This window comes from Opisthocomus hoazin, chromosome 5 (assembly GCF_030867145.1).
Source record: "Opisthocomus hoazin isolate bOpiHoa1 chromosome 5, bOpiHoa1.hap1, whole genome shotgun sequence".
Taxonomy (NCBI): Eukaryota; Metazoa; Chordata; class Aves; order Opisthocomiformes; family Opisthocomidae; genus Opisthocomus; species Opisthocomus hoazin.
The window spans coordinates 50,574,968-50,602,556 of record NC_134418.1 but is presented as its reverse complement, the minus strand read 5'-3'; the positions used below and the strand labels follow the sequence as shown (position 1 = coordinate 50,602,556).

Sequence of the window (27,589 nt, the reverse complement as noted above, 5' to 3'; positions counted from 1 at the left end):
CAGACTACTAGCTAGCCTTTCTGTTCCTCCCTCCTTTTGTGTGCATCTGAGCTGGAATAAAGAGATTTAATGTGGAGCAGCATGAGCACCTGTGGCCCCTCAGCCCACCAAGCATCGTGCCGCCCCGTTGACTGCGGCAGCAAACCCTCCATCACCAACATGCTCAGTTCGGTTGCTTTATTTCATTTCGCTTTGTGAGATACAAAAAAAAGGCCTGTGACGGAGCCAGTGTGCACCGCAGGCTGCCTGGCATCCCCTTTGGCTGCGGTGAGCCTTCGGCTGCACGTCCCTGAGCGGGACAGGGCAGGCGGGGGGCCACACCAAGGCTGCCCTGCCACCCACTCACTGGCTGTAGTAGTAATCCTGGCCATACACATCGTAGCCATGCCCCTTGTAGTAGCCGTACTCATCCTCGTAGGCCCGGTAGCTGTCCCCACGGGCGTACTCATCCTGCTCCCCATAGTTGCCATCGGTGGTGCCCTCATCTCCCCGGCCGTGGCCCCCTGCTGTCACCTCATACTCCCACTGCTCCCCAGCTGTGGTGGTGTCCGTGGGTCCTCCATCTTCTGTGGTAGTCGCCTGAGACAGCCCCTCTTCGCTGGTGGTGCTGGCAACAGTGGTAGCTTCGGTTTCTTCCTCCTCCTCTTCCTCCTCTTCTTCTTCTTCTTCTTCTTCTTCTTCTTCCTCCTCCTCTTCCTCCTCCTCCTCAGCTGCACCGGTGCCCTCCTCAGCCACCATGGTGCCATTGCCGTGAGGTCCATCTGCCCCCTCGGTAGTGTTGGTTCTTGTGCCGTTGACGCCATTCTCATTCTCGACTACCTCTTCTTCCTCCTCCTCCTCCTCATTCTCATCGCTGTCTTCATCTTCAGAGTCACCACCCTTGACGACAGCACTGTTCCTGCCCCCCTTCCAGGGCCCTTGGCAGCCCTTGCCCTGGCAGGGGGGAAATAACACAGCATTAGTTGAACATAGGGAAGTTGCAACTTTTCAGTTCTGCATGGCATGGGGCAGGCGTGGGCACAGCTGAGCAACTCCCCGCACCTTGCATGGCAAGGCTGCCTTTTTGGGGGTGCCCCTTCTGACCCTCCCGCTGGGTTAATTCTTGGCCCAGCCATGGGCATCTTGCACAGCAGACTCGCAAGCAGAAACAGGGTGCAGGGCATCCCATGGATGCAAGTGAGCATGCAGTGGACACAGCCCCCGCCCATGGGTGCTCCCCTCCAGCCCCCCTGAGCCACACCTGCTGGGAAGACGTGAGGTCTCCTCCCGGCCCGGCCTGGCTGTCCCCGGGAGCTGCTCCAGCGGGGTGGCCAGCTGCCTTGGTGCCTGCATGGGATGACTCCTGCAGGGACAGGGAGAGAAGGTGGTCAGCAGTGGGAGTGGAGCACAGCCCTCCCAGCAGCGAGAAGGACATGCAGCATCCCCACGCATGGCGTCTGGGTGCTGCTCCGGGTCTCCTGCTTTCCCACGGGCCTCGCCCCAGGCTGAAATCAAGAAGCTGTAGCAGGGCAGCCTGAGCCATGCAATTAAGTGGTGGTGGCTGGAGCTGGGTGTTCCCATTCTGGCTACACATTTTGCTTTGCAAAGCATCTAAAGGTTTGCTTTTGAAGTTTCCTCTCCCAGTTTCCGATAAAAAAAGAAAGCCACAGGCATGCTGCATGCGGACACAGTACACACCGCGTGTAGACAGCTGGTGAGAGCAAGACAGCTCTAAGCCAGGCGCAAGCCCAAACCCCACCAACAATAAGTTGTCAGCACTGCTCGGCCTCAGAGACCATGCAGCAGAGCAGTTCTCTCAGCGGTGTGCATGGCAGTCTGTGCCACTAAAAAAGGCAATGAATAACTGAAATGCAAGCAGAGCCTGGATCAACCACTAAGTAACTGGTGGGGGAATCTCACCCTGTCCCCAGACCGGGAGGAGGAGCACCTTGCTGCCGGCAAATGAACCCAGCCATGGCAGGGAGATGTGGGGTCACTGCCATCCCTGCCCCAGACAATCCCCACTGCTAGCATGCCAAGACCAAGGATGCTCACTTTGGCATTCTGAGCCAAATCAAACACTTAAAATATGGGTGCATCTGATGCCAGAGAAAACCCAGGCTGTTTTCCTCTCCGCTGGAGGAGCCACCAGATTGCATGCTGCAGCTGGCTGTGCTGATGGGAGCAATGCTCCCCATCTAGCAGCTGTTATAGCGATGCTCTTTACATACTTAAACCTGACCTTGGCACCTTTCACCATGATTTATCTTGCTGACCATCCCCTGCCAGTGAAGGCACGCAGCATCCCTGCCTGGGAACGGCCACTGCTCTGGTGCCCTTGCAGTGAAAGGAACGGCCCCAAACAGCAGCTGCATTCCTGCGCTTAATTTTGTCCTCAGGAACAAAGTTCCCCCTTTAGCTGTCTCGTCCCACGACTCAAAGTTATCCCTAGAGATTGCAGTGCTGGCAGAAAGGGGCAAATTGCAGGGAGGTGCCGGGGCTGGCAGAGGCACCGGGGGCAGAGGGGCCACCCCGTGCTGCACCTCAGCCCCAGGCAGGCCTTCAAAGAGGGTTTTAAGACCCAAAGGCCAGGCTTACGCTGCTGTTAAAAAGACCCCTGCATTCAAATCATTAAATTAAAAAAAAAAAAAAGAATACAATGAGACCCAACACATAGGTTTCCAAGCATGCCGGATCCCTCTCTCAAAGCACCTGTGTGCCTGAGACCACGGGATTATTTTGGAGCATTTGCAGGCTGCTGAGGCACAAGAGACCTTTGTAACCCCTGGCATTTAATTTTGGACCTGGGTGACTCGCACCAAGGCAGTGGTGCCTGAGCTCATACTGTCCAAGGAGACAGGAACAGCGTTACCGGCTGGGCTGGTACAAACGTGCGTTTCCCGATCCAGCATCAGTTTGTGTCCCTCCACACGCACGTGTGCAGAGCATAACTGTATTTTCCATAATAGTTTTATCAGTGCTATGGGGGCAATGTACTCAGAAAACAGAAGGTATGAGGAGTCTCTAACAGCACCTTTTGCCTCTCAGGTGAGCCTCCCTGCTTCTACCTGTCCTGCTCCTTTCCGAGACACTGAAAATGGAAACCCGGAAAGTTTCTCTCAGGGTTGTTTGGTGCATACCCCACACATCCTCTTTAAAAAAAGAAGAAAAAGGAAAAAAATGCACGAAAAATAATAAAATAAAGCCCAGAGTAGAAAATCCAGTTGCATCCAGAGTGCAAGGCTGTGGGCGGTCAGCAGCCACAAACACTGATGAGCAGAGACTACAAAAACCAAAGACAGTTCCCAAATTCCCATATTTGTTTTGCAGTCTGCTGGTTTGCCGTACTCACCCCACCTTCGTCCTCCTTCTCCTCCTCTGAGCCGTCCCCCTCTTCCTCCGATGAGTCACTTCCCTAAGGAGAGGGAAAATCGAGCAGTAGCCAGGCTGGCGGGTCTCCATTGGTGCCACGAGTGCAACGGTCTCAGCCCAGCCCTGCAGACCAGTGGCAGATGGGGCACAGACCACGCCCCTGTCTCATTTGGGCTGATATCTCTGCATGTGGTGGGCAGTGAAGCATCAGCAACCCCTCTGAGGCACCCACCTGGTACCGTCGCTGCGGGGGATACACGTAGGTGTATCTGTACAGGTAATATCGGTGCCTGTTCTTGAACACCTACCAGGAGAAGAAAGGGATAAATGCCGTCACTATGGGGGCTTGGGTACAGGAGTGACTGAAACATCCTATTCCTCGAGGCCAGCACCGCATGGCGCCAGGCACACAGGGCAAGGGGAAGAACCTACCGCGTTTTCTTCTGAGTCGTCTGACTTGGCTTGCCGCAGCCAGCTCTTGACCTGGGGGAAAGATTGGGTTGGCATGTGCCCCATAGCTGCACCAGTGAGGCCAGGGGGTCTCCCCCCTGCCTGGCACTCACCGAGAAGGCGCAGGCCATCCCCACCAGGCAGGCGAAGACCAGGGCCGTCCTCATGGCTGCCTTCTCTAGGAACAGCGAAACACGACAAGGACTTGCTTTTCGGCTAGAAAGCACCATCACTACCCCAAACGGTACAGGTGTTTGTGTCCACACGGGTGAGAAGGGAGCAGAGAGGTGGACCTCCAGCCACATCTTGATAGGATCACCCAACCCCTCCAGAGACCCAAGGCTTTTTTATTTTTTTTGACAGATCTGCCTCAATTTCCCTGAATACGTTTCGGTTTTGCAGGAAGCCATGAAATACCAGAAGAGTGAGTTTCACTCTCATTGCTTTCCCTTGAGCAGAACTACTGCCCTGCAACCTGCTCAGGCTCTGCCCAGGGAGCAGCGCCTCCGGGAATTACACCACAGAGTTTAACCTCATTGAGGAAAAAGAAAGAAGCAAACAAATAAATGAACATCATCCGCTTCTACAGTCTGCTATAGACAAAAATAGCAGCGGCAAGGCACCAGTTCAAGGAGCCCCCCGTAGGCATATCCAGGGGTAAAGCTTGGCTCTGGACAGGTCCAAGCTGCACCCCCTAAGCACTAAAACCCAGCCTGCCTTCCTCCATGCCAGCCCCAGCAAGGAGCATGCCTGACCCTTCCCGCAGCCCCCCAGCCTCCCCCCAGGGAGGGGTGCTCCCAGCAGCCCCCCCGGCTCAGTCAGAAACACCAACCTTCCTTTTTCCTACCCTTCCTCTGGCTGAACTCACCATCAGCTGTGCTGAGGTTTGAGGGGAATTGTTACCATATTTACCTGCACTTGAAGTTTCCCCATCTTCATTTAAGCCAGGCTAGAAAAGAGCTGGCCACAAGCTAGCTTCCCTGGCCATGCAGTGAGGCTCATCCCCTCATCCTGATTCCTCCGTGAAACGACAGAGCCAGGAAAGGGGAACACCAGCCACATCAGCAAGCTGAGCCCCCTCATACCCCCACAAAAAGCAGACGGCAATGCCAACCGGGCTGGGAAAAGCAGCAGCAAGCTTACCCCGCCACAGCACGGACAGCTGCCCGCGAAGTCGACCAGCACAGATTTCCTCCTGCTGCTGCCCTGCCGGGATATAAGCTCTATTTTTGCCCCCCCCAAGCCAGTCGCCGCCCTGCCCGGAGTGACGCCAGCCCACCAGTGTGCGCCAGAAAACCCCCAAACTTCAACGCCGGCAGATTTGGTGCACAAACATAGCGCCCCGTGCCGCTGCCAAACCTGGGGAGGTTTGCACTGTGCCTCTTAATTGATGGTCTGGCCTTAGAGGAACGGCCGGGAGGCCAGAGGGTATAATAACACTCTGGGTTTAAATTAAAATAAATATTGGGAAATCTGTTCTCAGGGGGTGTCTGCCTTCTTTTTGGGAAATTCTGTCACTGTTTTTTCAAGAAGACAAAAAAGACCAACCTCAAAGGCCTGGCTCCACAGTTACTTGGGCATAGCTGTTAGCCAAAAAAAGGCTAAATCCAAACAAATCCCTCTCCAGGCTGCTTGCAGAGGTGAAACAGGCCTTGGGAAAGGCAGGGAAAGAAAAGGGGACCCGGATACAGGTGTCACCAACGCCCCCTTTGAGAGCCACAGAATCACTGCCACAGAGATTCTACAAAATGCACGTCTGCTTTGTTGCTTTGTGCCCCTGAACCACACAGACCCACGCAGGGGCCAGCCCAGCCTCCCACTCTCTAAGTCAGGTATTCCCCAGCTGAAATCTGGTGGCTCTGCGCACATCCCCAGCAAAGCAGAACAACTGCCTGGAGCAAAAAAATAATGCAAAAGACCCACCTTCATGGCCACCTAAAGCTCAGCAGGAACCTTAGTGGCAGGAACCCACCCCTCCTGCCCTTCCCCTGATGGCAGGGGATGGGGGCACGTGGGTACTGCAGCTGCCCCCCTGCACCCACCTCTGCAGGGACATCCTTTCTCCTTTCCCTGTATTTATCATTCCCTGCTGGGATTTCAGTCACCCAGCTCTCTAGTGCACCTCTGCTCCTTCTTTCCCAGATTTTTCTTGCATCGACTAGCAAAGGCCCCTTGCTGCTCCTGCAGGCACCAGGGCTGCAGCAGCTCAAGGGGACGACTCCTCGCTGAATGTGGCTTTGCTTTCCACAGTGGCAATGAGAATCGCAAATCCCAGCTGATGCCATCAGCCTTACAACCCTCAGAGATGGAACAGCGGGGCTGGAAAATGCATGCCTTCATGCAGGTCAGCGATGCGCAGGTTAGCCAGCGATAGAACTATAGTTATTTAGGGCAGAAAAACCTACTTTGCAGTGGAAGACCTGAATGCTCATGTTTCTGCTCAAAACTGGGGGCTGCACTCACCAAAAGCCTCACCCCCATCCAGGGGAGCTCAGTTTGAATCTGAATTTGTTTGGGAAGCAAAAGATTTCCAGTTAACCAAATTTCCAGGTTAGGACCAGAAAAACAAAGCTTCTTATTATTTTTTATTTTTATTTTGCCTCCTTGCTCATTGCCACATCAACAGGTAGGTTGTGGGGAGTTGCTAACTGCTGATGAAATGCCATGCACATCACCTGCTTTTGGGGAGGCAGAGGTCCCCTGCAGCCCCCCGGGGGTCCGGCAGCAAGCCAGGCGGCGTGCCCAGCGTGCAAAGCCCGGGGGCACAGGACGCAGCTCTGCCTGCCCCGTGGGCTTCAAAGGCCGTTGTGTCACTGCGAGGAGCCGTAATTACAAGGGAGGCCTGGAGCTGGCCGTGGCTTTCAGCTGGCACCTCGCACCAGGAAAACCCACGCACACACACACACAAAAAAAAAGAAAATAAAAAAGGAAAAGAAGCCAACGCAGTTTTCCGATGCCAACGCAGCAGCCTCCGGTAACAAGAGACACCAGCACTGAGAGGGACCCAGGCACCGCCAGCTGCCCCATGCTGCCACAGGCTGCCCTGTGCGGGAGAGCTGCGAGCACACGCCGAGCTTTGAGCTTGAATTTCGTCAGGGCTGGTGAACAGAGAGTGCTGGTGGGGGGCATTTTTTGGTGTAATTAAAGGGCTGGTACTCCAGGCTGCTTAAAAAAAGAAAACTGACTATAAAAACACGTATTTCACCCAAGATCCCTAAAAAGCACCAGGATAATTAACATGTACCGAAGTGCCTCGTGCGGCCAGCACCTATGTTTAACTCCTCGGACAGGGAGTGGGTGCTGCCTGGACAGGCCACCGGCAGCGGCAACCTCACAGCGCCATGCAGGGATACCAGCAGGGAAGTCGGCTAAACACATCCAAAATGCTTCCATTTAAAATAATAATTAAAAAAATAAATTTTAAAAAGCATCACATCTCAGGGTTGGAGCATTAGTCTCTTCATGCTTTTGCAAGAGCTGCGGCTCTGCAAGGCAGCAGGGCTTGGAGAGGTCATTCCTTTGCCCAGAAGCAGCATTTGGTTTCTGTTATTAAAAGTGATAGGATCTGAAAACTTCATGAAAATAATCTCCCCTTTGTAGATGAACAACTGGAAACAAGACACAGAACAGCTCGCCTGCCTCTGGGGGATGTGTCAAGAGGTGACAGGAGCAAAAACCCATATTTTGGGAGCACATTGAGACGATGAGGCAAGCGTGCAGCCTGCAGCCCACATGTGCAAATGCAATGGTTTCCCTTCTGCGCTCCCGTCAGTTTTTTAACACGCACAAGTACACTGCCATGTTGCTCATCACAGGCTCTGGTGAGTGAGCTGGGGGTTAGGCAGGCAGCCTGCTCCCCAAGCCCTGCCTGGGCACATCACTACCCTCGCACCGCAGATGATGACAAACCCCCAGGCAGCTGCTGCTGCTCCCAAGCCCCGCCGTCGGTTCCGTGACCCTGCGCTGATGGGGTTTGCACAAGCTGCTGGCACCTGCTTTGTGCTGCAACTGGGTGGGCTTGCACCTGGCATGGCCTGGCAAGGGCACTGCGTTCGGTCTTGGTGTAACTGCCCGAGCCCATGGAGACCTCATGGTCAGAGCGTCCCTGACTGGTGCAGGCTGACATGGCTCCTATGTCCGAATTTAATTATTATTTTTGCAGTGCGGTAAATGAGCAGAGCAGCGTGCTCCGGTCCTGCTCGGGTCCACCACGGGGCTGAGGCTGCACTGTCCTATTTCCACTCCCTGGAGCTATTCTGGAAGGAAACCTCAGGGCCGAAAATAAGTAAAGAAAACAAAACCAGAAGGACACTTTAAGCATGGTGGGGAGAGGCCAAGGTGCTGCTGCAGCCAGAGAAAAGAGCACCCTTGCCATGCAGTACAGTGGCCAGGGCACCTGCGAAATGTGCGTGAGGGGCACTGGAGGCAGAGGTTACCCCGGCTCCCACCTCTCCCCACGTGCTGCCAGGGACAGGCGCGTGTGTGCCACGGCGATGAACTGGGGAGTGAAGTGATGAGCATGGAGAGAGTGCACCAGCAACAGCATAAGAATAATGGATCCCTCTCTCATCCCCCTTACCTCTCATGGCACAAACCCAAATGCAAACCAATATCAGCTGGGCATGTGGCTTGTTATATTTTTGCAAGCAATCAATTTTAGAATAAAAGCAGGACCGGAGAATACCTAAAATGTACCACATATCAATCTCAGTTATCAGTACATAACCTTTATATATTGGCCCTCTCAACTAAACATTTCATACGATTTTACATTTTTTTCTGAGGCAGGAAACCAGATACAGGAAATTAATTCTATTCACATGCCTGAAAAATATCGGGGTGCAAATAGCTCTGTAAAGTGAGCACTTTGAGGCAGCCTGAGCTCTGGCGAACAGCAACGCAACAAATCACTGAGGCAAGGCCACAGCATTATCACAAAACTTAGCACTCGCCACCACCCTGGTGCTCACGAGTTTGAGCAGTTTCTGTATATCATGTTTCCTATGCTTTTTTGGCTTGTTTAATTTTTTTTTTTCAGGAGGAAGAAACTGCGCACCAGCTAGAAAAAGTTATCAGGACTGGTCCTACCACCAGTCTGCTGCCTCCCTCCACGTGTGAGAGCCCTCAAACACAGCCATATGACAGAAACAGCAGTGAAAAAACAAACCAACCCCAAAAAAGGCCTGATATTTGGCAGGAGAGGAGGCAGAGAGCCCAGGTTCATCGCAGTGGTACCCACCGACAAACTGTACACTCAGCTCAGGATCTGGGCTCTCTACCAAAGTCAAATCAGTATCCCTGGACATCTGACAAAGATGTCACACATCTGGATGGCGTAGAGGTTCATTGCTCCCCACGCTGTGCTGGTGCTGGCTGCCTACCTCCCCGCCACTGCAGGCCCTGTCAAACCTGCAAAAAACCCTGTGCTGGAGCTTAAAAAGTTGCCATTTGCAGCAAAGGCAGTGCTGCATGTGTCAGCAGGGAACTGCTGCGCTTGGACTGGGTGTTATCGTGTACATACACGAGTTGCACAACATGTGTATATGTATCCATATATACACAAACACGTCTGTTGCAATAAGCATTTAATACTCAGGCACTCATTTTCTTTTCAAAAAAGAAGGTTTTGAAAGTTTTCATGCTATAATGAACCTACTTTTTTTCTCTGTATGTGAAACAGCATCAGGTCTGGGAAGGGAAAGGGCAGGTGCTGCCTCTGCTCCCCAGTTGCAGGTTCAGCTCCTCTTTTCAGAAACCTGATGCCCTCTGCTAAAACAAAACACCAGCTCTTTGCAGCTTTGCATTTCAGGGTGCAAAAACAGAGAAACCTGAATTGCAAACCACTTGCTCACTCTGCAGCTTTCAGGTCCCCATAGGGAGTTCAGGGGATGCAGTACAGGTGGATGTCTGCACTTTACGTGCCATCTTGTGGTGCCCGATTCCTTGGGGCAGTGCTGGGGGGAACCACAAAACTCCCAGGACACGGCTGAGCTGGAAGGGGGAAAGTTACTTGTCGCTGAAGTGTATAGCAGTAAAGGGAGTTGCAGGAAAAATATCCTTAGCGCATTTGAAAGGTTTGTAATATTCTGGGGTTTCACTGAGGTCAGAGGCTGTTTTCCCACGGCTGAGACATTTCTTTTGTTCAGATTGACGGCAGCGGTGATTCTGTCAGAGGTTTTTCCTCCAGGTTGAAAAGGGCAGAGAAACGCAATCAAACTCTCCCAGCCTCACCGCACGCTTAGCAAGGAGTGGTTCCTATCACAGAAATCCATCACAGGGGGCACAGAAGAGACAATCCCATGTGATTGTTTCTTCCACAGATATTCCCATTTTGCTAAAGACATACAGGGGCCAAGGGGAAGCCCTGCAGCCAGCTGCAGTGCTCAGCCTGCCATGGGAAGCCCAGGGCGCTTGGCTGCGCTGCCAAAAAGGCCGCTGCTGGATGGAGAGATGCTCTGCTGGTCATGAGGGTCTCTCCATTTCTCCAGCCAAAGCCAGAAAAATAAGGGGGTTGAATAAATACATCTTGTGTGCTGTTGCCACCCCAAATCCAGCTGTTGCAGCTGGGCTTGCTGCTGCTGCCTCCCACCACTTTGGCCACACCAGCTACTTATTAAAAAATAGATTTTTTTCTTCTTGGAAAGGACAAAAAAACAAACAAGCAGAAACCTTTCTTTTAAGATGATGCAGACTCATGTTTTCACAAACCTGAATGTGACCAAAAATATCTGCTTTAAACCCCAGTGCTGATTCCTGGGTAAATCACTGCATTCAGCTCTAGAGGCCACCCCCAACACACCAAAAATGCCATGTGGATGCATAAGAAAAGTACATACATTGATGTGGGCATTTTTTTTATCCTTGGCTAACCCACTGGGCAAGCTGATCAGTACAACTTCATCGCACCCGAAGCGGGATGCAGGAACACCTCCAGTGACGGCAGATCCTGCAGCCAACCTTCCCAGCCTGCTTCTCCTGCCTGCCCAACAGCAGAGAGCAGGAGCACTCCCCTCAGATGCTGACCACGCACAGGCACATGCCGCAAAAACCAAACACATGGGCTGCTGCCAAAAATGCCTTAAAATCCTCAAAGCAAGCATCTTTTGGCCACTCTATCTCTGGCCATCCAAAACTTCACCCCACGAAGTGTTGCCTGCCACCAAGGCCCTCCAGATGGCAAGTGGGATGGCCCCACTCGCACACGGATGAACAGCATTTGATGGGGACAGCCCAGTGTTACCAGCGTCTCCAAAACACTGCCTGTCCTCGCAGACAGGTGTTGAGCACGTCCCTGCGCAGGGCCACCACGAGCAGCTCCCTCCCTGCAGCCAGGTGGGAGGGTTCCCCAGAAAAGGGTTGATTTTCGCCCCTGCCACGATGCCCGGGAGGGATGGTCCTGTGGGAAGCCATCCCAGCAGGCAGCAGCCAGCTCTGGCACCGGCTCCCTGGCCTTTGGGGAGCAGGCAGCCAGCGGGAGGCAAATTTTGGGTGTTGCTGGCGGGGACACACGTGCAACTGCAGCAAATCCCTGAGAAGGCACGTGAAGGGGACTCACGTGCGGGGGGAGCGCAGCTGGCTACCCCTCCAGCACAGGGTGCAGCAGCATGCCACATGCCCTGTTTGCAAGGCACACGCCCTCCCTGCTCAAACAAAAGCCAAATCAAACCAGTTTTTCTCTCTGCGCATGGAACAAGAGGAGGACAACTGCTCGCCATCCCCTTTGCAGGGGGGTGAAGGTGAGCAGCCCCCTCCCCAGCTGTTCCGTGCTGCCGCTCATCCCAACACCGCTTGCACAAGGACACTCTCTTTCCTGGAGCGAGTCGAAAAAAACCTCCCGGTCCCCATCCCCACCAGCTGTCCCCACACAAACACCGCTGCTGATATCCCCGGGGATGCGACCCAGCCCCGTGGCAGAGCCAGCACCCGAAACGTCCCTGCTGCCAGAGCAGCAGCACCACTTGCCGGACACGGGAGAGCTCACAGCAGGGCCCGACCCTGCGCCCCCACGCAGAGGAGCCAGCAAACACATCATTACTACAATTTTAAACCAAAGCAACGGCAGTCATCCAGTCCTTTTTGTACCTCTGGGCTGCAGCCAAACCCATGCCTGCTGTCTTTCTGCCCAGCGATGGGGCTGTACACCAGCATTTAGTACCAGTGACCCTGACAGGCATCATCATCGTCACAGCATTATCAACTCCTTACGCAGCTAATGCAAGGCATCCAAAAAATAAGGGGCAAGTCGCAGCCAAGGTATCCACTGAGAAGTGGGGATCAGTGGGTCAGAGAAGGCAGGGCCAGGAGAAAGGCTCGTTCCAGGGCAGCAGCCCGGGGAAGCTGCACATTTCAGAACTAATCTCATACAGAAGCAAAAAAAGCTTACACAGGGTGGAAATTAAATATAAATGCCACTAAAACCAGCAGCTGTTCAGCTCCTAGCTTTTTGTAGTGGCAGAAAAAGTCAACAAATTCAGTGCAGTTTTGCTATGAGTCATAAAAAATTATTTCATTTCTCTACTGGTTCCTGAACTCAGTGTCACAATGCCCAGCAACGACACTGCTGACCCAAGGCAGCTGAAAAGGCATGCACCCACTCATGCTGACCCCTTGGAGACTGTCCCCTGCAGAGCCACAACTCCATGCTGCAGAACTGTGCAGCCATGCAACAGCCCACGGCTTCCTCCATCAGCATTGATATCCGTGCTGTACAGCTCGTCATACACACGTGAACAAGTAAGAAGGGCCAGGATGTGCTTTTAAACAAATAACGCGTGGTTTACGTGCTTGCTGGTGTAAGAAAATAAAAAAAAAAAAAGCACACTGAGTAAAAGAGGCTTTCACCATGATCTACCAGCCCACAAGAACCTCCTTTCCCTTGCTCATCTGCGTCTGCTGCAGGGGACCTGGCAACAGGGGCCACCATGGGCACCCAGAGTCACTGGTCCAGGAGAGACCCCATACCCTGGGTCATCTCCTTCCCAGCACCTCAGGAAGAGCAGAACAACCCTTACTCACGCTGCAGTAAGTTATGGCCGTTATATAGCAAAGCCCCAGGCCCAGCTCATTGGGGTCATTGGCCAACTCTTCCACCGCACTGCTGGGTCACCTAGGGGCAGGGCTGGCCCTTGCCATGCCTGAAAATAGGAGGGTGGGAACACCCCTCAGCCTCTGCTTTCCCCCTTATCCCCACATGCTGCGGCTACCTGTGCAAGCAGCCTGCTCTTTGCTCCCTGCTTCCTCCAGTCCAACCCCAAATTGCAGCACCCGACTCCCCCAGGAGAGAAAAACAGCAGCACTTCAAACCGCACCACTGTGGAGTTTGATGGTTTTAATGTTTATTAAAGAAATTAACAGGGTACATTTCAGCTTTGAAATAGAAGTTCAAAAAGGATACAATATAATGTTTTCTGTACATTTCTTACAAAATATTACATACATCCCTTCCTGAAGTGGTACTTCACGCTCCACTGAGCCCACGCACCGCGTGTGCACACCAGCTGTAGCTTTTCTTCCTTATGTGCAGGACGTGGAACTTAGCAGAAAGCTCCCGCTGGAGTCTGGGCAGGTGCTTTAAGGGCAGTGGTAGGTAAATACAAGGGGTGAACACAGGGACCTTTCTACCCACCGTGCCCAGGCACAGCTCCCGGAGTGCCGAGCCGCCACTGTGTCCTCAAGGCAAGCAGGCAGCATCACCCTGCTGGCACTCGCAGCGCTCAGCTGCTCTCTGGTTTGGTGTAGGAAATGGCTTTTCTCACTGCGGTTTGGTGTGTTCCCTGTGTCTAGCATCACCTCCCACTTCGCCCAGGTCAAGCCCCGGCGAACCCACCTCCATTTACCCACAGCATCTTCCCAGGAAGATGTCAACCAGCCTATGTCGCAAATAAATTAAACCCCTCCTCCCCCCGCACCCCCCCAGCACTGACGAGGCTGTGGGGCATGTGTCAGTACCCGTCCTGGCAGTCGTTGTCATCATAGTCGGCAGCAGGCTTCTTGTGGTAGGCACCCAGCCGTCGTCTGCGACTCCCACTCTCCAGGCTCTGTGGCGAGCTGTCATCTCCACGGCTGCTGGACTCACGTGTGGCATCCTCCTGGGAGTGGCTCTCCTCATCATCATTGTCATCATCCTCCTGGGACTCGCTGTTGCTCTCTGTGGACCTGCTGTCCTCATCTGCATTGTCCTCTTGGCTGCCATCTTCCTCCGGGGATGCACTCTGGCTCTCAGCTGATGTGCTCAGCATGTCTCTATCAGGGCCGGAGTCATTCTTGTCCTCCTTTGACTCCTCCACAGTGTCCTCTGTGGACTGGATCTGGTCGCCATCATCTTCCCTGGACTTGCTCTGGTCACCCATGTCTTCCCAGGACTCACTGTCAGGTGTGGATGGCACACTCCTGTCCTCAGCAGACTCCCGGTCTTCCTGCCCTTCCTGGGACCATCTGCTGCTGCGCTCACTTGACGTGCCTACTGCCTCCTGGGAGATATCCTCCGGCGACTCCCCCAGATCTTCGTCCAACCGGTCAGCAGTCTCCTCTCTGGACTTGCTGCCCTCACCCTCCATGGAGGGGCTGTCCTCCCCATCCCTGTCCTCCCCGGAGCGGCTGGCGCTGTTTTCTTCTGACTGGCTGGTGACAGGCTCTTCCAACTGACTGTTTTCCTCCGTGGATGGGCTGTCTTCTCCCACGTCAGCATCCTCCACCTCCGGGGACCTGCTGTCACCCTCCTCCCAGGGGTGGGAGCCAGCCCCCCAGCCACTATCTCGGCTGCTCCCCGGAGTGCGGGGGCCAGCGCGGCGCCCCTTGTAGCTGCTGCCTGGGCCATCGAAGACGGAGGGATCGTCACCCTGCATGGCTTCATCCTTGAAGTCGTAGCTCTCCTCCTCCTCCTCCTCCTCCTCCTCCTCCTGGCTGCTGCTGCTGCCCCCTCCCCACCTGTAGGTCCGCTCATACCGGCTGCCAAGGTAGTTCCTGTACCGGCGGTGGTCTGCCCCAACGCTCTCACTGCTGCTACTGCTGCTGCTGTCGCCGTGCCCTCCAACAGCCCCTGCGTCCCCACGGCCAGCGTCGTGGCCACGTTTGCCTGCCCCATTGGCACCAGCCACATAAGTAGGACCTTCGCCCCCCTCCTCTTCCCCATTCTCGTCAAAAGTGTCATCCCCACTGTCATCCTCCTCATCCAGTAGCCCACCAGTGCGGGAGGGAAGCCCTATGTCTCCAGTGCCGTAGTGCTCTCCATTGTCACCATCATCAGCATCGCGTGCATCCTCCTCCTATGGAGGTGACAAACGGAGATGAATGCAAAGGCTTGCAGGTCACAGGCGCTATCGGCACTGCTTGCTGGGCAGGCCAAGCGCTATTCTGAACACCAGATTTAGGGCTAAGTGTGCTTTCCTGGCAGAGAAAAACACCCCTCTCCGCACACTCACCAGGAAACCAAGGCCATTTCCATCCCAGGCACTCGTGTCCTCATGGTCCACCCGGTTCAGGTGCTGAGCCTGCCCAACTCTGCCTCCCTTGTCTTCACCACCATGCTCAGCCAGCTCCTCGCCCACGGCGTTCCCACCCTGCAGGTCCCCGGCAAGTGTATTGTCCCCCCTCTCTGCACTGGCAGAAGGATGTCTGCCATCTCCACCACCCAGGAGGTTGCCCAGCTTGTTGATGTAATCTTCACTTGCTGTACCCTGGAGGCAAAACATGACACAGTGCTTTGGTTTATTAAACACCACTGCACATTTAGTGCTACTGCTACTGCTGCAGGATGATATATTGCTCCTAAGCCACGCAAGTGCTTAAGCCTTTTTCATCGCTCACACCTCAGCCCTTCAGCTGTTTCTTCTGATGCAAAAAAAAGTGTAGCCACCAACAAAAAGGCAACCCAGAAAGCGCAAACTGTGATGGTTCATAGCACAGCAACTCCTTTTCAGGACCAACACAGCAGAGCACATTAGGTGAATTTGGAATGTGCACAGGGAGGCAAGGCAAAGCTCAGGTGAGGTGATACCAACCCATCTTGAAAAGAATGGATAGACAGACAAACGTCAAAGACCCACAGAAGTGGCAGCTCTTCGCCCATGGTGCCTGCCCAGGGCTGGCTCCTCATCCCAGACTTGCTCTGCAAGCGGCTGCCACCCGCAGGACTGGGGCACCCCCCGGCTTACCTTCTGCTGGGTGCTGCGGCGGGGGCGGGCGAGCTCGCGGCCAGGCACCTAAACACATCCAGGAGACATCTGATCAGTGATCGGCGTGCCTCAGCTGGGTGAGACCGCCGGGGTTTGGGGCTGAGTACCTGTCCAGTGGGTACTTACGGGGTGAGCGCAGGCTACGGCCCAGAGGAGCAGCACCAGGAATGCAGTCCTCATGGCAGCTGTGGTCCCTGCGGCTGCAATAGGGAGCAAAGTATTTGCACACTAGAGCAAAGCATTTGCACGTGCCCCTGACTGTAACCTGGCCCCAGAAAGTGCTTCCAACGGATACAGCCTTGCCATCCCAGCATGTGGTGCTCAGCCTGGCATGTCATCAAACAAGCCAAGAATTTGTCCTTGTGCCACCTCCTCGCACCTCCTGTGCAGGAACTTCCCTTTAGTTTGGGATGTGAGATACCTGGCCGTGTCTAAGCATCATTAAAGAGCAGGAAAGCTCCTGTTCCTGTGAACAGGAATTCCCTGTTCCCACGGTAAGGTCACTTGCCACCCCGCTGAGCTCGGTGGCCGTGACAGGTGCCGGCACCGCTGATGGGCAGCACCATGAGACTGTGGGCTGCAGAGCTGCACTTCCCACCCGGCGTGGTCCCCACAGCCCCATAAAACCCCCTACTGCCCCAAAGCAGGGCACTCTGGTAAGATAGCCCCGCAGAGAGCTGCCTCTCCGGCGGCCGCTGGGTCGGTCCAGCATCCCAGCAGCACTGCTGCCTGTGCAGGCGGGTAAAGCAGCGGGGGGATTTCCCCCAGCTCTGCTCTCATTTTCCTAGTCCCTTAAGAAGCCCAGCACCGCACCCCCACGAGGAATGCTAACTGCACTGCACATCACCCTGCACCCAAAACGTGCTGGACCAAAGAGCCACGCTCCTGATTTCTTCCCTTACAAAGCAACACCTACGTCCCACCTAAGTCTCTCCCGCTTTCTACCAAAACTTGCAAGGAAATCTACAACCCCCATCCCCAAACACTGCCATTTTCACTCCAGGCAATACCAAAGCAACCCAAAGAAACCAAAATCTTTACCCTGAGGTATGGCTCAAGCTGGTGTCTCCTCTGGTGCTTGGGATGAGGCAAGCTGGCTGCCCGTGCTGGGATGCCCTGGGCTGATGCACCAGCGTGGGCATTTAACCAGTGTCCGGCGCCGGGGCAGCCAATGGCATCCGCAGACAGCACTGCCGCGCACAGAGCTGCCGCCGGGAATTGGCCTCCCACGCTTCCTCCAGCCTCCGCCGGGACGCCGGCCCTAAAAAAGCTCCTTGTGGTTGCAGGATGACGAGATGGGCTGGCAGTTAATGACCGACTGTGCCGGCCCTATGTTTTGACTGCTAAATTTATTCCGTTCACACACTTCCCGCCGTGACACGCACAAACAACTACAGCGTCGCCCACGCCACGCACCGGACCCCATCCCAGGGACAGCTTCCTCCTAACGCGTGCACTTGGGAGCAGCATTTGCCCGGTGCCACGGGCCAGGGTGCTGAAACCCACATGGGACCATTCTCCTGCCAGGACTCAGCCTTCCCCTGTGCTTCAGGGCAGCAGGACAAAACGCCATGCTAGAGGGAGAGGACATGCCTTGTTTTCATGCCCACACGTGCACTCGTGCAAGAGAGAAAGGAACTGCTAAATGGAGGTGATCAGGGAGGCTCCCACCCCCTGCACAGAGGGAGTGTAGCACCCCCAGCGCTTCTTCCATCTGCTAGTCAGGGGATGAAACCTCTGCTCTGGAAAACACGGGCAACAACACCTGCACACGCGTATGGACATGCATGTGCAAGCTACGAGAATACACAGACACACACCGCATATACCCCAGGGTTTCTTGCTGCAGCAGGGGTTATCCACTCCAGACAACACAGTAAGCCAGCAGCGCAGACAGCCCCTACTTGCTCATGGGTAATATGAGACAGAGAGTTTGCAAACCTCCATGTGTGCACACATGCACACACCCTGACACGGTGCAACTGCACCTCTCTGCCTGCGCGGTTTAGGACAGGACCAGCACACCCGAGCCATACGCCCGGCTTTTCCCTCTGCCCCAGCCTGGGTGGAAGGCAGGCAACTTCCTTGACTGTATTTGGCCATTGCTAAATCCTCCATGCCTGCAACACCCCCTCTCTGTTAATAAAACACAAGAGCAACACTGCCACAAGTGCAAATAGGTCGCTTTGAAGCAGGCAGTGTGTCTCTGCTCTGCAAGCTGGGTTCTCCCCACAGCCAAGCCACGGACAACGGGCATGGCCATGGGGTGAGGGGGCCAGCGAGAAGGTGCCTACGGGTGTTTTATTGCAGGGGAAGGAAATGACAGCATTAATGCTCTGTGAGGAGTGTTTGCATGTCCTCCCCAGGTGGAAGGAGGTGTTTCTGCTGCCCTGGGTAGAAAAAAGAGGCCTTCAGAGTGCAGAGCCCTGTTCCGGGGTGCTGCCGTGCCAGGGGAAGCCTGTGAAACACAGTTCTCCTTCAGCGGCAAACAGCTTCCGGCCTGCCCTGCTGTAACGCCCTGGCAAACCACAGCCACCCGCAATGGCCCCTTGGTGCAGGGATCCAAAGCCCCAGAGGTGGAGGCACAGCCCAGAGGATATGGCGAGGGCTGCAGGCTCACAGGGATTCACAGGAAATGCTGGTGCTGCAAAATAAGCGACTTAAGGGAACTTGAGCAGGGTCAGTACTGAGCCAGGGCTCTGTAAACTGCAGATCATCTGAATTTGCCCAGGATGTATCATCTGCAGACAACAGCATCCAGAAAGCATCTCCCATGCTGTGACACCACCGCCGCTTGACAGCATCTTGTGAAACCAGACATGTCAGTCTGCTGTTGTGGATGCCTGTTTAATTTCATCCTCCCCAATCTCCTGCCTCTTCCTCCCATCATTACCAGTCAGGGGACCACACATGTCTGCCCCGTGAGGACTGTACCGTGTGCCAAGTGCGACGAGCTTCTTTTTTTTCCGTCCTCCTGCCCGCCAAGCAGAGAGGCCTTGGCGCTGCCCCGGTCCCGCTGCTCTCCCCACAGCCCCTCAGCCTCGAGAACGGCATCGTAAAGCCGCTCACTCTCACGCACGCTCACACCTTCAGCACATGTTTTCCCTCTTCTTCCCTACCCGACCCCTGCCACAGATACCGTGGGATGTATTTTGCTCTTGACCTCTGACAAAATTATACCCCTATTCCTGGCCAGGTATTTGCCAACCTTTTTTAGACACCTACAACAATTACCGTGTTTTTGTCGGGTTTGTTTTGGTTTGTTTTGTTTTTACATCAAACCTGCATTTAACTCAGCCCCCAAAGACCTGGTGCTGCCTTGCGTCCAAGTGCCGCTGTCCAAGAAGGAGACAAACACCAAGCTGCGCGTACCCGGCTTTTTCATAACACAGGTCACTCGCTGCCCCACCAGCCACCCATCTCAAGGTCACTTGCTCGCCTCCAGTGTCCCCAAAATGCCCATGGCACCAGCACACCCAACAGCGCTTGCTGCCAGCACCCTGATCTGACCCCAAGTCCCTGTGACCTCCAATAGCCCTGGGTCAAAAGTCCCCCAGATCCCTTCCAGTGAGCATCCCACAGCATCAGCCAGACTGTCCAACATCTCTCCCTTTGCTTTGCTAGGAAAGGAAACCCCAGCCCACACATTGTAACCTTACAATAAGCTGTTAAAAAAACAGTCACACCAATAATACTTGTTGTTACAGCAGAGGTGAGAAATGGACTGAGGGTGGGGGAAGTGGCTATCTGATCGGTGTTTTAAATGCTACTGTGCATTTCCCCAAGTCCTACTGTCCCGAGATGCTTGGTCCCTGGAGATGGGGGTATGGGAAGCAGCAGGCCAAGGAAGGTGGGGGAAACCTGGCCAGGCTAAAGCTGTCGCCCTCAGGCTACCAAGGAGGAGGTGGCTGAGTCAGAGATGAGAGGACTGGCAGGGCTGGTAAAAAGATGCAGGACTATCACTTTTTTCTTTCTCAAGTTGGACTGTGCAGTGTTCACGAGGACAGGGAAAAGATATGAGCACAGACAGCAGGAGGGATTAGAGATGCCAAAACAAAGACAGAAGCTGGCACTGCAGAGAGCAAGCTGACAGTGGAGGCACATAACAGCTGCTCTCCTCTGCCATCTGAGGCATCCTGGGAAACTCAAGAAATCAATATTATTCCAAAAAAATAACTGTTCCCTCTCTTTTTTTTAGTCCAAGGTATTTTTGTAGTATTTGTGTTGCTGGATCACTTTTCTCCTGATTATATCTATGAGTTTTGACATCAGCATCAAAAGGAAAAGGATCAATGAACAAACTGGAGCAGGAGAGACCAGGATGAGAGCAGGACTCCAGGCACATGTCCTCGGCCCTTTCCCAAACAACACCAGCTCCTGTCTTATGCTCAGGTCCAGATCCAAATCCAAATCCATTTCCCGAGTGTTTACTGGTGGCAAGTGCTACAGTGCAGTGCTGCATTTTCAGTCGGGAGCAGGCAGGAAAAACCTTGCCTCCTGAACATTAATTTCCCTCATACATGGCACTTTAGCACCAGGAATTACCCAGCGCCCAGTTCCAACGGATTCATTCCCACACTGCTCCTCTAACAAACAGATGCTCAGCTCTGCAAACCAGCCAGGTTCCCAAGTCACTCCCTGCTTTGCAGGTGGACAGACCACAGCAGGCAGCTGCGGGTGCAAGGGCGTGAAGCAGCCTGGCTTTGGCTCCTCTGCACACACACGGGGTGCAAGCAAAGGTGTTGTACCTGTTCCCTGAAATCTGAGTAAATATTACCAAATACAGGTAACATTAATTCATAGCATTAATGTGACACATAATGCAGTAGGTTAATGATAACATTTTAGCTGTTTGAAGAACAGCATTGATACTTCAACTCCTCCTGGCAGCAAGCCTCAAAGTTACAAATGCTGTGATATACGGCAGATGGAAGTTACCGTCACGTTTTTCACAGTGCGGAGGCGTGCACAAGTTTGGTTTATGCTAAGCCTTTAAAATTTGCTACTTTTCCTCACTGGAAAAAAACACATCATAGGAGCCTGAGTCCCAGAACCCTGAATAATGGACACACAAGCCCACCCCCAACACTACAGACCCCTGCACAAGACCAACAGCCCTCTCCCCGTGCCCCCCAACAGCCCAGGGTAGGATCGTTAACCCACCCTTAGGTGTCTACCATGGAATTTCCTTTACAGCCAGAGAAAACAAGCACTTTTAAGGCACCAATCATTTGCCCTATTTCAGGATGAAATACATTGCAGACTGTTTGAAGTCTCCATAACACTGCCAAAGGAATTCAACCAGCATGCTAATCTTGTCCTACCAACAAGATGTACCATGCTCTTTCCCAACACACATGCAACGCAAGTTCCTGAAAGCCCTCTCTCCCCACCTCGCATGCCACACTCCCTTCACTTCGATTTCTAGCATTTTTATACTACCCTCCTCTGAGCATTGGGCTCCAGGCTCTTCGTGAAATGTTTTTCCCCTCAGAAGAAAATGCCACGCAGAGATGCTTGTCAGAACTAGACCTGTGTGGTAACCCCGTCTCTCCTGGAGGCTGTAGGCAGATGGGCTGGACAGTAAGGACCCCGCCTGGCAGACTGGGCTCCCTGCAGAGATAAGCAATTAACTTTTGAAGTTAGAAACAACTATAACAGTAATGACGTGATTACTTTTTCCAGATGCAAGAAGTGCTTGCCTACAGGTGCCAGCTCCATTTCTTTTATGGGAGCCAAAAGTACTACTTGTGAACAATTGGGTATGGTCTATTGCCACTGCTTTTTTTTGAGCACACTCAACCATAACATGCAAAAGCCCCTTCCCAAATGCCTGCAGCAGCTGGGAGGTACAAGTGGAGGCTGCTCAGCCCCTTGGACCTACGTTTCTGGGGACAGGACAAGGCTGGTCCCTCCACAGCCCCCATCCCTCCTCTCCACCATCTCCACGCACACGGCTCCAGCCTCTTCTGGGCAAGGGAGCCACAAAGCCAGCACATTGCCCTGATGGTCCATTTGGATGAAGGCTCACAGATGTTGTATCTGTTCTGTGCTACTTTGCAGCTTGCGCTTCTACCTGTTGCCTAAGCAAAACGCATGGAGCAATAGTTGGTATTCGCATTGTGCCCACTGCAACTGGAAATCATGACTCGGCAGGTGCCTTGTGCCATTTCTACCAGATATATGTGACCAGATTCTCAGGGACTATAAATCCACATTCATCAGCCAGCTTGGCTGAATTCGTTAATTTGAGGCCACGATTTCATCAGCTGTGGACCAGGTGCCTACTTTCTCTCTGGTTACTGTCAGCTCTAACATGTCTTCCTGCACACAGGCACCACCACAGCTTTCTGCCCTCGGTCAAAATAAGGGCAGGGACAGATGCCTGGCTCTGCCCCGCAGCAGGGACCCGTATTGACACTGCTGGCACCGGCACCAGGCAGCCCCGTGCGGCTGGACTGTCAATAGCTCAGCACTTACAGCAGTAATCATAGCGACAGCAATGGGTAATTACAGCTCCTAAAACTTCATTCAGAGTACATCATCTTCTGCAATCATTCTCTGCTCAGAAGTCAGTCCCTTGGGAGGTGGGAGCAGTAAGTATTTGCCAACCTCAAGCTGGAAATGGAATGATAACAGAGCCTTGACAGGAAAGCCCCTCTCCAGCCATCTCCCTGCACTCACCCCCACTCCAACTGGAATTGCAGAGATCTGTGTCAGACACCAGCAAAGCAGTGCAATGTCAGTGCTCTCAGGAAATAAAATACAGCAAAGAGCTGGGGCTGGCTTTGCCCTCGCATCAACTGGCAGCTTGGGGTGACCTGCTCCAAGTTGCAGGTTTGAAATACGGCCAGCTGTGTTGTGCGTGCCTATCAGATGTCTATACACGTTTCACAGTACTCTCACTTCTTGTTGGAGGGAAAAAAAATACCATCAGAAGGAAGTGACTGATTGAAACGTTTGTGTGTAATAGGGACTGCATGAGTGCAAACAGGTGATGCGGAGGCACAGGCTGCCCAGAGTACGCAGAGAAGTCAGGGCAAGGTTAGCAGCTCAAGCGATGAAGACATCTGTACTGAGAACCAGATCCTGCTCCTGAAGGGTGGTCAGCACTCATCTGGTTCCTGCACTGTCATTACGGCTCACTTAGTCGAAATTTATTGCTGCTCAATGTAGCTGGACAGGAAGAAATACCACAGTCCCCTGGGAGCCTGGAAAAGCTGTATAGACACTGCCAATGGAATCCTGAGGAGGAGACCAGCAGCAATTTGGCTCATACCTCCAAAGGACAGAAGACCGCTTGCAGCGTTTTCTCCACTACAAACTTCATCCCGTGAAGATGTTGAGCAGCTGTGAGCTGGGGCAGCCCAGCCTTCGGTCAGCTTTCTGGGTGCACAGAGCACACACCTCCTTCAGAGAACAACAGAGAAAGATGGTCCCCATCACTGACTAACCCTGTGAGTGGAAAGCCTGCCCCATCATCAAAGCATCATCTGTCATGACAAGGTCTGCACACTCCTTGCAGGTGTGTCCTGCCCCAGGTCCCACTGTAAAGAGGGTTACCAGACCCTTGGTCTGGCTTGGGATGATAAATCCAAGTTTTTCCAGCTTGCAATGAGCTAAATCCCCAAAATGCTTGAGCTGAGATGCTCTCCCCTAGTGCTAAAAACATGCTTTTCCTTGGCCTTAGTCATCTTTCTTTTAATCTTCAAAATTATAATAACTTTAAAAAAGAAAAAACACAACAAAAAAAACCCAAAATAAAACACTACCAAAACTCAAACAACCCAGAAAACCCCCCAAAACAGAGAAGTCTCAACCAATACAACCATAGAAAATAAAAGCAAGACAGAAGATATTAAATCTCTGGGACAACAGAAGCGCTTTCCAACAGTCAAGAACACCTATTTGAGGGGAGACCTTATCGCTCCCTACAACTACCTGAAAGGAGGTTGTAGTAAGGTGGGTGTCAGTCTACCGATAAGACAAGAGGCAATGGCCTCAAGTTGCATCGGTGAGGTTTAGATTGGATATTAGGAAAAATTTCTTTACTGAAAGAGTTGTGAAGCATTGGAACAGGCTGCCCAGGGAAATGGTGAAGTCACCATTCCTGAAGGTGTTCAAAAACCGTGTAGATGTGGGACATCAGGACATGGTTTAGCGGGCATGGTGGTGATGCCATGGACTTCATGATCTTAGAGGTCTTTTCCAACCTTAATCATTCTATAATTCCTTTATATGCAAATTTTCTCCCATGCATACAAAGTAATTAAACATTCATTGTTCAAAACCCAACCCAAGCCCAAATGTGGGACCACATCACCCACCGGGTGAGTTTCCCTTTGATCTGATCTTGTTCAGCACAGCACCCATGCCGTGCACAGCCAAATTGCTCATCCCATGACAGAGAAGGGAGTCAGACCTTCTGGGAAATGATGCTCAGGGCAGAAGAGGCAGCAGAATAGAAAGTCCGAAGTTGCCTGCTTCCTTGGAGTATGAAGGATGGAGGAGGAAGGAGGAATCCAGATGTGTCCTTGCTTACCCATCAACTCTGTAGGCAGACATGACGCCTACAGCTTTGCAGTAGCAGAGGAGCCCCATCGCTGCCCTTCTGCCCTCACCAGCCAGAAAGGCACAGTGTTTCTCCGATTCATCAGGAACTGCCTCATTCCCAATGCCAAATGCTTAGCAAACCCTAAAGGCATTTCACAGGTCTTTCGGCAAATCCTATTCACTTTGATGATAATCTAACTCTATTATTACATGAGTCCTATAGCCACATCTTTCATGACATTCTATATTGTATAAGGGTCTGTATAATAAAAATACCATAGAAGTTATTCTACATTATATAGGAATCTATATGCTTACATTAAACCACTTTCAGTAAGAAATAAGTATTAAATCAAATTAGATGTTTCTTGGTTTTCCTTAGTTCCTAAAAGAATGTATAAATACTGGGGGGTGTGGTGAAACTGTTTTGAATGTCAGAGGAACAAAGAAAAACATGGAATGATTAAATGGAAATACTTCTCCTGAAAACAACATGTGGGGCTGTACGTGACAAACCTGTAGAAGCACTCGACTCACAGCCAAAGCGCTGGTGTGCATTTCCCAGGGAGGCACAGTGCACCGGCAGCATACTAAAAGGCAACTCAGGAACATCACCCCAGCACTTGACAGCAGCCACCCCCAATCCTGAGACAAGAATCTGCGTTTCTGCTCCGCATTCACAGGGACTGCAATAGGAATTGAATCTTACTGCTTTTAACACCTAGATTTATAAGATCTCCTATTTATTCACCAGTTTACCTGATTCTGATACCAGTTATATGGCTGGATCAACTGTTCTCTCTCAGCAACATGGTGACTTTAACACTCTTCGCTGTTTGATCTATTCATGCACAAAGCTTACCCCCTCCAGTTGTTCTTTGTAACTCTTTATCAATCAAATTAAATGAGCGTACTGTAAATGACAGACTGAAATCTTACACAACAGACTAATTCTGCTGGACAAGTCTACTCACACTCTGTTAAACTTCCAGCTGAATACAATGGTACATCTCAAAGAGTTACATACGTAACCCCTCTTGTCACACAACGCTTTTTTTCTGCATGCTGAACCCACAGAAGAATATTGCACAGGAGACAATGCAAGCAGAAATATTAAAAAAATGCTTGTAGGAAATGAATTCTGGGTAAGCAATTACCTTCATGCACAGAATTCACACTTTTGCATAACCAGTCACAAACAAAAAGATGTGAAGATATGTTTAATAACCAAGCAGGGAAGACTGACGCAAATGCAGGCAAGGTGCTGGCTGGGGAAGCAGGGTCAAGAACTGCTGCCTGTTCCCAACCTGTGCAGTCCCACAGCTGGAGCAGGTACACAACACTCCCCTGCAATTTTTTTTTTTTAGTAACTTCAGGGCTTCTCATTGACAAATCTTTCCTGAGGGTTTCTAGTATTTGCGCCTCTTGAAATGTCTGCAAGCTCCGGCACTGCCCTGCCTTCTCAAGTCACGTATGCCAACTGCAAGGTGCCTGTGCTGCCGGAGCAGCCCTGCTCTGCCCAGAGGTAATTACACAGTATAGTGGGTGGCTTTCTATAAGGAAGCGGCATCGCCACCTCTGTCTTCCGCCAGGCACCCCTCCAGAAGCAGCTCAACTGGGAATGCAGAGCCATGAAAGGACTTCCTCCATCCGCCCAGCTGCACGGAGCAGGAGCAGGAGGATCCCTGGAAGCATCACCCCAGCTTACACACCAGGGCATCCTCTGCCTTCAGCAGCAGCTAGGCACTCCCCAATGAAGAAGTTGGTCCAGAATCACAAAACCTGATCCATCTCACCCGTACTTCTCTCAGCATTGTGGGCTTAAGCACTTCACTACCCAGCCCACAAATTTTGCCCATGCCCACAGCCATCATCTCTTCATATGACTAATGTGCTCCAGCAGGTAAGTTCAAATCTTTCCGTTCCCTCCAACTCCTAGTCACACAACTGAAAAATAAATGGAATAAAGGGAGGTTTCATTTTGATCCTTCTCCCATTTTTTTTCCTTTTAATGAAACCAAAACCCAAAATAAAGCTAATGAAAGCTGGCTGAGCATGAACGCAAACATGCTCAAACAGGCCTCATCAAAAAACACCTACTTTTGTGACCTTTTCAAGAAAAGCCCTTTCCCAGCATAGATCCATCAGCAAAAACCAGCCCATGCCGGCTGTGTGCTGCACCAGGGCAGCCCCACAGCACGGCATCGCTGTTGCTCGTGGCAGTCGTAAGCTCTCTGCGGAGCTGGTGCAGACTGGGGACTGATGCCAGCCAGACTCGCTCTGTCTGAGCTTTCCCTGACCTGCCTGCAGCATGCGTTTTACCAGGTTTGGCTGCAATGGCCGTTTCTGTAGCTGACCAGGTGCTTACAGCCATGACTCCAGCGCAGCGTAGGGAAATGCTGCCGTGATGGAGATGCGGGATGCAGCACGGAGGGGCACAGGTATTGGGGGCAAGACATGGGCACATGCTGGGCACTGCAGACCCCTCAACTACACACAGCTCACCAATGCTTGGGCCTGGTGCTTCTGGCTTTAGGGGTAACAAAGAAACTAGCAAATGTATAGTATTACTGAGAATTTTACATGTAGGAACATTCTATAAATATATATATAAAAATATATAAACAAATTATTATGCATTCTTTCTCTCCTTTTGTGCAACGGCCGTGGAGTTCTTGCTCTACAATGTGTGGTGCTGCTGACAAGCTGGTTTTTTTCTGTCTGTGGACCTCAGGAGCTGAATTTCTGGGGGAAGGCAGGCAACAGTCACAGCTCCCTGCAAAGTGGTGCCTCTGCACAGTGCTCTATTTGCTCCCAGTTTGGGTCCTGCTTCCCTCTGAGCACTGGGAGACAGGCACCCGGTGCCCACGCAGGGAGAAGGTGCAGAATCCTTCCCACCACCTCATCCCATGGCAAAACTATAATTTGATTCCTCTCCCCACAGCTATTTTTGGCTTTTCAGCACTGAAATTAGTATAACTCGTTCAAGACAGGAAGTCATTGCTGCAGCACTAGAGAAGGGTACTTGGAAATGAATACCAGTCTTTCATTAAAACACAGAT

The 27,589-nt window shown here is 52.4% G+C and overlaps 1 protein-coding gene across 3 annotated transcripts; it reads right to left on the bottom strand.

Annotated features, from left to right (window-relative positions):
- Window positions 1-176: 176 nt before the first annotated feature.
- Window positions 177-25,750, bottom strand: LOC104327380 (integrin-binding sialoprotein). 3 transcript variants are annotated; one of them, XM_075421236.1, is made up of 10 exons: window positions 23,254-25,750; window positions 17,016-21,587; window positions 16,101-16,174; window positions 15,954-16,001; window positions 3,915-3,979; window positions 3,784-3,834; window positions 3,584-3,655; window positions 3,332-3,394; window positions 1,241-1,342; window positions 177-933 (listed from the first exon to the last, which is right to left on the bottom strand). In XM_075421236.1, the coding sequence occupies exons 2-10, from the start codon at window positions 17,114-17,116 to the stop codon at window positions 343-345; spliced, it is 1,167 nt and encodes a 388-aa protein (XP_075277351.1). In that variant the 5' UTR covers window positions 17,117-21,587; window positions 23,254-25,750; the 3' UTR covers window positions 177-342. The 3 variants fall into 3 exon arrangements, with proteins under 3 accessions (XP_075277351.1, XP_075277352.1, XP_075277350.1); XM_075421237.1 differs by lacking the exons at window positions 3,915-3,979; window positions 23,254-25,750 and having other exon boundaries at window positions 17,016-17,104; XM_075421235.1 differs by lacking the exons at window positions 177-933; window positions 1,241-1,342; window positions 3,332-3,394; ... (2 more) ...; window positions 3,915-3,979; window positions 23,254-25,750 and adding exons at window positions 13,163-15,065; window positions 15,222-15,476 and having other exon boundaries at window positions 17,016-17,104.
- Between the last annotated feature and the right edge of the window lie 1,839 nt (window positions 25,751-27,589).